At 42.9% G+C, this 13,654-nt stretch overlaps 1 protein-coding gene across 1 annotated transcript in view; it reads right to left on the bottom strand.

The window, feature by feature from the left end:
• The window catches only part of LOC309566336 (plexin domain-containing protein 1-like), a 463,427-nt gene that overhangs the window by 137,022 nt on the left and 312,751 nt on the right, over window positions 1-13,654 (bottom strand). Inside the window, exon 6 of the mRNA XM_082271449.1 lies at window positions 8,846-8,964. Within this exon, the coding sequence (XP_082127575.1) occupies window positions 8,846-8,964 (119 nt within the window). The remainder of the gene's footprint in view (window positions 1-8,845; window positions 8,965-13,654) is intronic.

The raw sequence follows: 13,654 nt of genomic DNA, 5'->3' as shown, positions 1-13,654 counted from the left end.
TCTAACACCTGCCAGACTCTCTAAAACATACACTAATCACCCCTCTCACTGCTAGCGAGACTGTAATGAAACAGGCTTCTTAATATACATTATGTGGTTTTGAAAATCGATTAAATCATTCTGCCATAAAATATTTATACTGATTTCTAAGATCTTGAGCAAGATAAGCAGCCCAAATACCAAATTTACAGTACTTCACCTGGAAATGGAACAACTCCCTCCCAACTCCAGGACTATTATTATACATCTGTTATATGCAGCAAAACTCAATATAACTAGGCTCTAAATCTGCCTTAGCACCTTCACTTTCCAACACAATTTACAATCTAAACTAGCAATGTGAGATTAAAAGGAGGTTTGCTTTTATGTCTTTCTCTCTTGCTAAATTTACTAAAACGTGGTCTTTATGACTTCAAAACCCTAATTGTACAGTTTTAGTATGATAGTCTAACTGAAAGTATATTAACTATGGTAATTGGTACTTGGACTGTGATTCCTTTACCTTTTTTGTTGTTCTATTGCTGTTGTTCTTCCCCTTCTTTCCCTTTACCATTTTCTTTCACCCCTCCCCCTAACAGAGTTCACAATGTTGACTAGTACTCGTTATTACACGTACATCTGTATCTCTTACAGCCTCTCAGTAAGACATTGAGGTTGCAACTCTTCATTCCCCTATTTTGTATAATTGTGAACTTATTTGGTTTGTTCTGCTTAAATTTCAATAAAAACTATTGAAACATAAAAAGTATATTCATCTTGCAGAAAGTATCCATCTTGCAGAAAATTTACAAAAATGTTTGCTATCCCACTACAACCTAACCACACCACAAATGAGATCATTTTAAAAAGGGGTCCACAGATCCTCCCCCACCCCATGTGAATGATTATAGGTCACAAAGTTTCCCTACTCATTCAAAAAAAAATGGTAGTTTAAATAAATGACAGTAGACAGTTTTTGATAATTGCTTTATTTAAAAAATAAATAAAAAATGTCCCCTGGTGTAGATCCATCGTCAATCATGAAGCCAGCCACCACCACCAACCCAACCCCCCCCCCCCCCCCAAAAAAAAACCCTCTGATTCCGATGAAGGCTCCCACCATCTAACAGCTCTAAAATAATTAAGGGGAGGGGCCACCCGGTGAGGTCGCCGGGTGGCGCTGTTCCCCTGTGATGTCACAAACCCAGCATGTCCTCGGGTCTAGAGGTTTTTCTTTTTTTTTCGGGGTCGGCAGTGGTGGCGGGTGTCATGATTGATGATAGATCCACACCGGGAGACTTTTTTTTTTTTTAATAAAGGAATGGTCAAAAACTTGAGTTGTGATTTACTTTTTGCTAGGGTTGCACCGATACCGGTATCAGTATCATACCAATACTCAATACTAAGCATTTTCACAGTATCACTACTCAGTTGTTAAGGAGCGGGGAAGGAGCTGTTGACAGCTGAAGTGTAAATTAAGTCCCAGAAATTGGAGCTCTAAAAAAAAAAAAAAAGCAGCTGGGCAAAGTTTATCAACAACATGGCTAGGCGCCGAAACAAAGATAAAAGGAAACTGTTTATTTTTTTTTTTTTGCATCTTTCTATTTATTCATCTACAGATCAAAGGGATGAACTTTGATCTGCAGATGAAGTCAGATTAAAGCAACCTGTCAAGTAAAAATGTTTTCTTTTTGTTTTAATTCTCAATAAAAGGTTCCTCCGTTTAACCAATTATTAACCCTTAACTTACTCTAACCAACCTTAATTAACTCCTTATTCTCCTTCTCCATGTAATACTTTTGCTTTTTTTTTTCTTCACTTCTATTTTATAAACTATTAATAATTAAAACTTTTTTTTGTTTGCCTTGTTTAAATAATATTTTTACACCTTTAACCACTTCCCACCTGTCCTATAGGCAAATGACGGCAGGATGTAGGCTCTTTACTATGTGACCAGCTGTGTCCAATCACAGCTGGTCACATAGTGCAGTGGTTCCCAACTCCGGTCCTCGGGACCCACCAACAGGCCAGGTTTGCAAGATAACTAAATTACATCACAGGTGATCTAATTTGCTGCTCAGTGATTGCAGTATTCTAGTCTGCATCCCCCAAGGTAATACTTAAAATCTGGCCTGTTAGTGGGTCCCGAGGACCGGAATTGAGAACCACTGACATAGTACACAGGAAGAGTCATTGAACGGCTTTCCTCAGTTTGACAGGCACGAGTAGAGGAGAGCCGATCTGCAGCTCTCCTGACAGGGGGGGTCTGCATTGGTAATCAGAGCATTGATTACCAGTGCAGACCCTTGGGGGGTGCCACTAGAACCACCAGGGTTGCCCACCCATGACCCCAGAGATGCCCACCCATGACCCCAGGGATGCCCACCAGGGATGGCAATCAGGGCTCAGGGAGCCTGCCAGTGCCCTCCCCATCAGTGCTGCCTGTCGGTGCCCTCCCCATCAGTGCTGCCCACCAGTGCCCATTATTTCCCACCAGTGCTGCCTATCAGTGCCCATTAGTGCCGCTTATCAGTGCCGATTGGTGCCGCCTATCAGTGCTGACCAGTGCCACCTATCAGTGCCCATCAGTGCCACCTATCAGTGCCCATCAGTGTCACTTATCAGTACCCATCAATGCCACCTATCAGTGCCCATCAGTGCCGCCTATCAGTGCCCACCAATGCTGCATATCAGTGCTACCTATCAGTGCCCATCAGTGCTGCTTATCAGTGCCACATATTAGTGCCAGTCTATTAAATTGGCCACCAGGGATATTTATTTTCCATGCTGGATGGTGAAAGCTTGAGAAATGGAGATAAGAATTACAACCAGTGGGTTTGATATGGTTTCTAGTGATAATGGTATGATCATTATGGGATTGGAATAGATCTAGAAATATCAATTCATGAGGGTCTAAGACATGTGTAAAGGACAGGACTTGGCATTGCAATAGGTCGAAAAGGAGGCAAACACATCTGGACCACCCTCCCAAATGAGCAAGATGTCATCGATGTATCTGCCCTAAAAACTGTGTGTGGCAAAAGGGTTCTTCGCCCATATGTGTTCATCCTCCCAGTGGCTCATGGCTAAATTTGCATATAACGGGGAAAAATTGGCAACCATGGCTGTTTGCTTGAGCTGTAAATAAAATTGATCCAAAAAGGTAAAGTAATTATGTGTCAGGCAGGATCTAGAACTGTCCACCAAAAAATTTGCCTCTCTGGAATTAGTGTAACCATTTTTTATCAAAAAATATTGTAGGACACTGAGAATTATTTTGTAAGGAAAAAGACGTTTATAATGAGGATACATCTAGGGACACCCACATATAATTGTCCTTTCAGGAATATTGTTTTAGTAGGTCTATAACATGGCTAGAATTTCTAATGTACAATGGTAACTGACCTACTATGGGTTGGAGGAAAAAGTCAATATATACAATACTGACAGTCCACTGACGAAACTATTTGTGCTGGCCACTATAGGCCTACCATGGGGGTTGGCTAAGGATTTATGTACCTTGGGGAGGTGGTAGAAGTACAGGTGCTACATGTGGGAGGGAGTAAAGATAGTCTTTATCATAAAGCACCCCATCCTTCCACGCCTTCCCTATCAAATTTTTGAGATCTGACTGGAAACGAGGAAGGGGATCAGAGGACAGCATGTTATATGTGTTTGTGTTCACTAATAGGTGGAAAAACTCTTGGAGATACTCCCTTTTTTTCTGAATCACTAGTCTGCCACCCTTGTCAGCTTGTTTGATTATGATGTTTTTGTTGGCTGTAAGATCTTTCAGGGCTAGTTTTTCAGACATCGTCATATTGCTATAAACCTTTCTGGTCAGGATGTCACACAATTTCAACAGATTCCTATATACTGCCTGATAATAGGTCTCTATATAGGGACCCTTGGAATGAACAGGATAAAAATTTGATACAAAAAAACGTGGGATTCTGTGAGCTACTATACATATAGATTTAAACCTACTTAATTCCAATGTGGAGCTGCAGGCACTAATCACCATCCAATAAAAAAGTGTTGTGCAAATACCATTATTCAGTTGTGCCGTGCTACAAACAAAAAATGTGCTACAACAAAAAAACAAAATAAAAAAATACAAAAAGTGAAATATAAAAAAGCCAAGCTCTAAAATAACTGTGCTATTCCACATATATCTTAAACCTTAGTAGTTTTCGCTAATTCCATATAGAGTTCGTGCTTAACCAGCGCATACAAAGTCATGCAGTGATCAAAATAAAATATAGTCCACAACCGTGCAGTTTAGAGTAACCGTGAAGCTCTTCCCATTAACTGCTGTCTCTATATTTTGAATCGTGAGAGGCATTATAATTGTCGTCTTCAATTATCAACATTCTTTTACTTTAGCCAGTAGTGGGTATGGGAGGATTATACAGCATTGACTACTCAAAAATGGCAGCGCCCTGTACATGCTAGAAAATGTTCTAGGTAAAATGTCATTAAAAAATCAATTCCTTTCACCTTGTGCACATTCACCAAATGCAAACTGAAAATGTATTCAATACTTTGTGAAAGGGATTAAAATCATTATTAAATGTGAAAAAACTGTGCTCCGTGATTTAATCTTGAATCTTGCAGGTCCACCGCTATATCTTTACATCTACTTCACTTGTGCAAATTAGTGCCCCCCTCCCTCCTTCACAGTGCCTCCCCACTCATCAGAGGGTTTGAAATAGAGCTTTCTTGTAGTGGTATTTAATCACCGCTGGTTTTTTAAATTTTTGTGCTATAAAAAAAATACTAAAAATGTTGAAAGTGAATGCATTTTTCTTTATTTCTGATATAGAAGTTTGCAAATTAGTAATTTTTCTTCATACATTTTGACCCAAATTTATACTGCTACATTTCTTTGATAAAAATACCCAAATCAGTGTATATTATTTAGTCTTTGTGAAGGTTATGGAGTCTAAAAGCTCTGGAGCCAATCATTGAAAATTGATCACACCTGATGTACTGACTCATTTCTTGAAGTCCTGAAATGTCAGGATGGTACAAATACCCCCAAATTTAGTAGGAGGCATAGTGAATTTTTTGAAGGTATAATTTTTTTTACCATAATTCTTTGCAAAATGAAGATTTTTTTCATAGAATTGTCATATTAACAGGTTATTTCTCTCATATGGCATATGCATACTTGCAACTACATCACAAAACACATTCTGCTACTCCTGAGTATGGCAATAACACATGTGTGAGACTTTTACATAGCCTGGCCACATGCAGAGGCCCGACATTCAAGGAGCACAAATTATTAATCTAATTTTCTCACAACCTATTACACTTTTGAAGGCTCTGGAGCACAAGGACATTGGAAATGCCCACAAAATGACCTCATTTTGGAAAGAAAATACCCCAACGTATATTATAAGTCTTCTGAATATGTCATTTTTTCCCACAAGTTTTTGGAAAATGTGAAAAGAAAAAAGAACATTTTGTACACATTTTAATGGCACTGATGGGTGCTGATGGCACTGTTGGGTGCTGATGGCACTGATGTGAATTGTAGGGCACCGATAAGCACTCACTTATGTACACTATAGGGCACTGATGTACACTGATAAGCACTCATTAAAGGGCACTGCGGGGCACTGATGTGCACTGTAGGGCACTGATAAGCACTGTAGTGGCACCTTAGAGCACTGATGAGCACTGTAGTGGCACCATAGGGCACTAATATGGCACTATAGGGCACTGTAGTGTAACTGAATAGCACTGTAGTGGCACTGTATGGCATTGTAGTGGCACTGATGGCACTGATGAGCACTGTAGTGGCACTGATGGGCACTATTGGCATTATAGGAGCACTGATGGCCCTGTAGGCACTGATGTAGCACTAATGAGCACTGCTGGCACTGTAGAGACCCTAATGTGGCACTTATCAGCACTGTTGGCACTGTATGGGCAATGATGAGCACTGTTGGCACAGTAGGGGTACTAATGAGTACTGTTGGCGCTGATTTGCACTGAATGGGCATTGATGAGCTCTATTGGCACTTTATGGGCACTAATGAGCACTGTATGGGCAGTTTATCTCTTATTATTACAGCATATAAGGAGAGGAGAGAGAAGCCCTGCAGCAACGCAAGCTGAACCAGCCATGACGCCAGTTTGGTGACAAGTAATCGCTCAGTCTTTGGATGGAGCGATCATGTGGTAAAGGGCCACTGTGATTGGCCCTTTACCCTGATCTGTGATGCGCTGGGTCCCGAGGGAGAAAAGTGCAAGCATGGGAGGCTGTCATATGACGGCCTCCCTGAACTAGCCAGCCACGCTGTCGCCATCATTCGGCGATAGCGCGGTCGGCCAGTGGTTAAGCCAAGCGATGGAAAATATGTGATACAAGAACATGGTGTCACTGACCCTGTCTATGAGAATCGTAATGTTCTGTAGCATCACATACAACCTAAAGCCATCTCCCAAGCATGTATTTGAATGAACTGGTGTTTTTCCCATGTTGATTTTGATATCACTTTTGAAGGAGGACCCTCGCCCTACTGTGCATTTTTTTTGTGTGTTTTGTTTACATGCTTTCATGGTCTTTTTGACAACCCCTTGCCTATTAGCCTAAATAAAATGGCCAAAAGTGATTATCAAGGTTCACCCTCCATAGTCTTCAACAGGGTTTGATTTTTGAGTTCAGAATGTTTCGATTTTGTGCAGGATTCTTTAAGTACCCTGCAAACCAAACTTAGGCACATTCACTCACCCCTTATCTACTACTCTCACTAATATTAATATTATTCAAATATTTATATGTATATTTATTTAATATTTAACCTTTCGTAATTCAGTGTCATTTCCTTTTACACTGTTTACTCATCCACAAAATAGCAGACTGCAACCACAAAAATAATTCCATATGGGGTTACTTGAGATGTCAATACTACCACCTATTCTTCAGGGTTGGGTTTCTTCTATTTTACCTCTAGACTACTCTAACAACTTCTGTGGACCCTCCTAGCACATACATACAGTACACAGACAGTACCATACAACATTCAAAACTGGAAACATCTATGTAGAGACATAATCAGTTCCGCACTGATGCAAACAGAAACATTGCTACCGAAACAGAATTACAAAAAAAATGGAAAAGACAAATACAAATGTTACATACAAACATTAAAAAAGCAAAAAAAGAAGCTTAAAAAAAAAAAAGAAAATAGCTAGGGCAATAAGGGGGTTCCTGAAAATTAAGTAGTGTATGTTGCTCCCTTAACTTGCAGACCTATGTTGGGCAAAGAATCTGTTACATTTCTGGGTACATTCCTTCTTCTCTTCTCTGTGGTTTTATCCATCTGTAGTGATGTACTGTAGGGGCTGGCAGGTGGATCCATAGAGTGCACATAGGGATCAGGCATCTGATACTCATAATAGTGCATCAGATGCTGAAGTGTAGCTCTACAAGAGAAGCCCCAAGTCATGGGTGGCAGGACATGGATATACTGTATTTATTTATTTTTTTGTGACAGAGATGATTTAAGGAGAGGTTATATAAAGACTTTTTTTATTCCCACACCCAAGCTTTCTATATATATACTGTAGGCACTGGTATCAGTGCTTTTGATATTCAGAACATGGTTCTGGAACAGATGGATGCTTGGTGTAACATATTCCACCAACAAGCTTGCAAAGCTGCAGAATATAGAATATGTAATAGGCCAAAATAAAGAAAGCGTACATGAAACAATCTATGCATCAGTACATGAGCTTCTTATGCTATTATAAAATATATGATTTTTAATACAATTATTTATTTAAATATTGTATTAAGTATATTAAGTAAATATTTTATTTAAAGCAGAGTTCCACCCAAAAGTGGAACTTCCGCTCTTTTGTTCCCCCCTCCCCACTCCGATGCCACATTTGGCACCTTTCAGGGGGGAGGGGGGAACGGGTACCTGTGTTTGACAGGTACCCTTCTCCACTTCCGGGATACAGCGCTGCGGTGCCGTCCCTCGGAAGCTCGGCCCCTCCTCCGTGCCAGTAGGAATGCGCAGCGCACTTTGCGCATGTGCAGTAGGGACCCGCCCGTGAAGCCGCAAAGGCTTCACTGCCAGGTTCCCTGACCGGCAATGGCAGCGGGAGCACCTGACAGCGGATGGAAACATCGGCTGCGGTGCCGACATCGCTGGACTCCAGGACAGGTAAGTGTCCTAATATGTATGTATAGCTGCTGACTTTTAATTTTTGGAGGGGGAGGTGGAACGCTGCTTTAACATAAGTTGCTCACAGCAGACCTCAGAAATGGCATCCCACCATAAGTAGAGCTTGTAGGAAATCAACGTATTCAGACACACTCTGTCTCATAGCCACCTAGGAAAGACCTCAAGTTTGAGCTTCAGCCATGTATTCGTTTGAGCATTAATAACAGGATGCCACAGCATTGCCATTACTGTTCAAATCAATAGGGAGGGTGGGAGTGATCTAAAAAACAGTAGGCTCCATGGGGTTGATTTACCAAAACTGGAGGGTGCTCAATCTGGTGTAGCTCTGCAAAGAAACCAATCAGCTTCTAGGTTTCTTTGTCAAAGCTTAATTGAACAAGCTGAAATTAGAAGCTGACTGGCTACCATGCACAGCTGCACCAGATTTTTCACTCTCCAGTCTTAATAAATCAACCCCTATGTGTCTATATCTACTGTTTTTTTTTTTTTTAATGTGTTTTTCCTTATGTTCACTATAAACTACCTTTGGATTTATAGCATTTAGAGGGATTCCTATATATGGGAGATTTTTTACTAGGTCAACTCTACGAAACATTTTTTTTTTAATCAAACCATCTACAAATAGGAAGCTGGCACAAGACATTTCACATGGCTCTTACCTCTTTGTAACCAAACACAATTCTTCCGTCATTGTATAGGGAAGCTTGAAAAGTGAACCCTCCAGCATCTTCTTTCTCATGCAGGCGTACTTTGTCCCACTGAACCACAAAAGAGGTCCCTGCACAACAGACAGTACTGAAAACATCCCTGCTTAATATACTCAAAAAGATGCATTCAGCATGTCAGGTTATAGTTTATGTTCACCTAAAACTACATTGCAGGGATTTTATTAAACTTTGTATCAGATTTCTACCTTTTCTTCTTACCAGAAATAGCTGTTTATTTCACCATGTTCTTTGCAGGCTGAATCTTAATGGGAGGGTCATTACAATCACCTGCCCTCTCAGTGTTCTAATGAAAAGAATCTGCAGAGTCTGCATCCCAGAAGTTTTTAGCCCTTATCTTACTTAACTAAAATTCCTATTGTGGGGAGTGCCTAAAATGTCACTTGTATCTTAATGTGGACTTCTGGGAAAATCAGTGAGCCAATCCCACATGCAGTAAATTACATTACATACGTTCTGTACACCAGTGGTCCTCAACTCCGGTCCTCAGGGCCCACTAACAGGCCAGATTTAAAGTAATACCTTGGGGAGCAGCAAATAATATCACCTGGGATGTATTTCAGTTATCTTGCAAATCTGGCCTGTTAGTGGGCCCTGTAGGCCAGGGTTGAGGACCACGGCTGTACACCAACAGTGCACTTCCAGAATACGGTGTACAGAACAACGGTTGCCATATTGCACTGAATTTTACAGAAAATTACAGGGCTGCAGATTGAAAAGGAAATATAATTTTTTTTTACTTTTAAATACAACATGGCTTGTGTAGCAATTGCATATTGATTGCATTTTTTTTTTTTTGCTTAATTTCTTTTTCCGCAAAAGCAAAGTTATTCTATAAGCATATTTACATGAGGACACTTCATATTTTGTATGTATGTTTGAGCTATAATATGCTGATTTACACTACTTTCACTGTGTGTTTCTGAAAGGTGTGCCACAATTTTGTACTACTGTGATTGTGCATGCTCACATGTCCCAAATTCAGAGGGCACACAGAGCAACCCAGGTTCTCCTCTTCTCGGGTCCCCCACCGATTGTTTGCCCTCAACCACTCCCGAGCCCCACTCTGTGTCCATTCACTGGCTGTGGTTGACAGCCAATGGCTCCTGCTGCTGTGTCTGCACCAATGAGGAAGGAGAAAGATGGGAGAGCAGCTGCTCTCCTGTACATCGCTGTACTGAGATCGGGCTCAGGTAAGTATTAGGATGGCTGGGAGGAAGCTGCACACAGAAGGTTTTTTACCTTCAAGCATGGAATGCATGAAGGTAAAAAAACATCAGCCTTTAGAACCAATTTAAGTTGGTGTTATGTGTAGAATGGGTTTTATAATCTTTGGTTTTCATCCATAAGTGTATTATATTTTATTTCTTCTACATTTTACATTATAATCCTTATGACTCTTTTGTGTCTAGCAAATGCAGTAAAATTTAAAACAAGTGAGTTTGTTTCAAGCAGTCAATGGTTAATGGTCAATCAATTGAAACAACATGCATTCATGTTGGTCAGGTAGATATCCACCTATCAAAGGTTGCTCACCCCTGCTATATAAAGACCAGTAATGTTCCGCATATTATCAAATATCCCTTACCTGAGCAATAATAAATGCCTAAGAAAAAAGCTTTTTTGGCTGTAAGCAGGAATCTAAAGTGTTTGTTAATAATTCCTAGATCTGGATATCTGGTGTGACACTAAGGAGCAGGTTCTTGTTAATTCACAAGCTGAATCATATGAAATACAATTTACAGTTATGAATGAACACAGTGAGTGATTGGAACTGATAGAAAGACAGAACAGAGAGGGAAGATGAAGAAGCCGGGGGTGCTACAGCAGAAGGAGGGGAACTTCGACAGGAGGGGTGGCATTTACTGAATGGTAGGGTCAAGGTTGTCTGTGTTCCTCAGTCAGTGTTGTGTACAGTCACAGATTCTCTGTGTCTGAGCAAGTCCCATAGGGCTCTGTCTCCGGGTCCTGTGTCCTGAGGTTGTGCCAACATTGTCTGTCCACAGAGTCCTAAGTAAAGAAATAATTCCCCAAAAAATTAATTCCAAAGCTTGGGGAAGTAACTGTGAGTGAGCGGCATTCAGTCGGGGGGTAGTGGCAGGTTTGCATGTACGAGCATTCTCTTTGGAGGAGAAGTTTTAATCATCCAATGGTCTGGTAGTGGCTATTTCTATCTTGGAGTAAACCAGCTCTTTTGAGCTCTGTAACTCAAGATCATTTGTGTCCGGTAAAAGTCAATTTCAGCTTAACCAGTTATGGACAGGAAGGATTTGCCCCCTTAATGACCAGGCCATTTTTTGCGATTCAGCACTGCGTTACTTTAACGGACAATTGCATGTCCTTTTTTCCCACAAATAGAGCTTTCTTTTGGTGGTATTTGATCACCTGTGCGATTTTTTATTTTTTGCGCTATAAACAAAAAAAAAGAAAACAAAAAAAAACAATATTTTTCACTTTCTGCTATATAACATCCCCCCCCCCCCCCCAATTTTTTTTTTTTTTTTTTGTTTTTAGCAATTTAGGCTAATTTTTGACCAACTGACATTTTTGACACTTTTGGGGGGACCAGTGACATTACTACAGTAATCAGTGCTAAAAATATGCACTGTTACTGTAATATTGACACTGGCAGTGAAGGGGTTAAGACAGTAAGTGATCAAGGGGGTTAAATATGTACCTAGGAGCATGTTTCTAACTGTATGGGGGTGGGGCTTGTGAAATGATCATAGAGACCTGTGATCCTACATAGAAGGATCACAGGCACTCTGTGATCATTCCAGAGAGAAGAACGGTCAGAGCAGCCATAAGGTGGGTGCCAGCAGATGGTACTGTGGAGCAAAGGAGCAGAGCGCGGGATCAGAGGCTGTCAGGGCGTGCAGGAGAGAGGAGTGTGTGAGGAGTGTGTGCGTGACCGACCGCGTGTGAGTAACCTCCCCAGGAGAGCAGCGGAGGGGAGCGGCGCTCGAACCCCCCCCCCCCAGAAGCGAGCGGGTCGGTAACCCCCCCCCCCCTCTCTTGTTGCGGGTGGCGAGCGGTACAGTAAACCCCCCCCTTTTGTGGCGGACGGCGAGTGGTGCGGACCCCCCCCCCCCCCAGACAGAGAGGGAGCAGAGGAGACTAGCGGAGCAAAGGCTGACCGGGAAGTGACAGAGGGAGGCGGGTGCAGAGCGGAGACTGACCGTCTGAGGGAAAAAAAAAAAACAGCCAGGAACTGCTAGAGACAGACTTAAAGGGACACACACTAGGTAAGTAAGACTGGTGACTGAGATTGTACACTGACTGAGGGTGTAGTGTAGTACCTGAGTATCTCTGAGTACCTGAGTATCTGTGAGTACCTGTTACTACCTGAGTATCTGTGAGTACCTGTTACTACCTGAGTATCTGTGAGTACCTGTTACTACCTGAGTATCTGTGAGTACCTGAGTATCTGTGAGTACCTGTTACTACCTGAGTATCTGTGAGTACCTGTTACTACCTGAGTACCTGTTACTACCTGAGTATCTGTGAGTACCTGAGTATCTGTGAGTACCTGTTACTACCTGAGTATCTGTGAGTACCTGTTACTACCTGAGTATCTGTGAGTACCTGAGTATCTGTGAGTACCTGTTACTACCTGAGTATCTGTGAGTACCTGAGTATCTGTGAGTACCTGTTACTACCTGTGTATCTGTGAGTACCTGAGTATCTGTGAGTACCTGTTACTACCTGAGTATCTGGGAGTACCTGTTACTACCTGAGTATCTGGGAGTACCTGTTACTACCTGAGTGTCTGGGAGTACCTATCACTACCTGAGTGTTGTGCGTCTGACCGGGCTGTGCGACTGAGTGTTGTGCATCTGACCGGGCTGTGCGACTGAGTGTTGTGCGTCTGACCGGGCTGTGCGACTTAGTGTTGTGCGTCTGCTCGGCTGTGCGACTCAGTGTTGTGCGTCTGACCGGGCTGTGCGACTTAGTGTTGTGCGTCTGACCGGGCTGTGCGACTCAGTGTTGTGCGTTTGACCGGGCTGTGCGACTCAGTGTTGTGCGTTTGACCGGGCTGTGCGACTCAGTGTTGTGCGTCTGACCGGGCTGTGCGACTCAGTGTTGTGCGTCTGACCGGGCTGTGCGACTGAGTGTTGTGCGTCTGACCGGGCGGTGCGACTCAGTGTTGTGCGTCTGACCGGGCTGTGCGACTGAGTGTTGTGCGTCTGACCGGGTTGTGCGACTGAGTGTTGTGCGTCTGACCGGGCGGTGCGACTCAGTGTTGTGCGTCTGACCGGGCGGTGCGACTCAGTGTTGTGCGTCTGAACGGGCGGTGCGACTCAGTGTTGTGCGTCTGAACGGGCTGTGCGACTCAGTGTTGTGCGTCTGAACGGGCTGTGCGACTCAGTGTTGTGCGTCTGACCGGGCTGTGCGACTCAGTGTTGTGCGTCTGACCGGGCTGTGCGACTCAGTGTTGTGCGTCTGACCGAGCTGTGCGACTCAGGGTGGTGCGTCTGACCGGGCTGTGCGACTCAGCGTTGTGCGTCTGACCGGCTGTGCGACTTAGTGTTGTGCGTCTGACCGGGCTGTGCGACTCAGCGTTGTGCGTCTGACCGGGCTGTGCGACTTAGTGTTGTGCGTCTGACCGGCTGTGCGACTCAGTGTTGTGCGTCTGACCGGGCTGTGCGACTTAGTGTTGTGCGTCTGACCGGGCTGTGCGACTCAGTGTTGTGCGTTTGACCGGGCTGTGCGACTCAGTGTTGTGCGTCTGACCGGGCTATG

This window comes from Pelophylax lessonae (genome assembly GCF_965119305.1).
Source record: "Pelophylax lessonae genome assembly, chromosome: 11".
Classification (NCBI taxonomy): Eukaryota; Metazoa; Chordata; class Amphibia; order Anura; family Ranidae; genus Pelophylax; species Pelophylax lessonae.
This window is presented reverse-complemented; position numbering and strand designations above follow the sequence as displayed.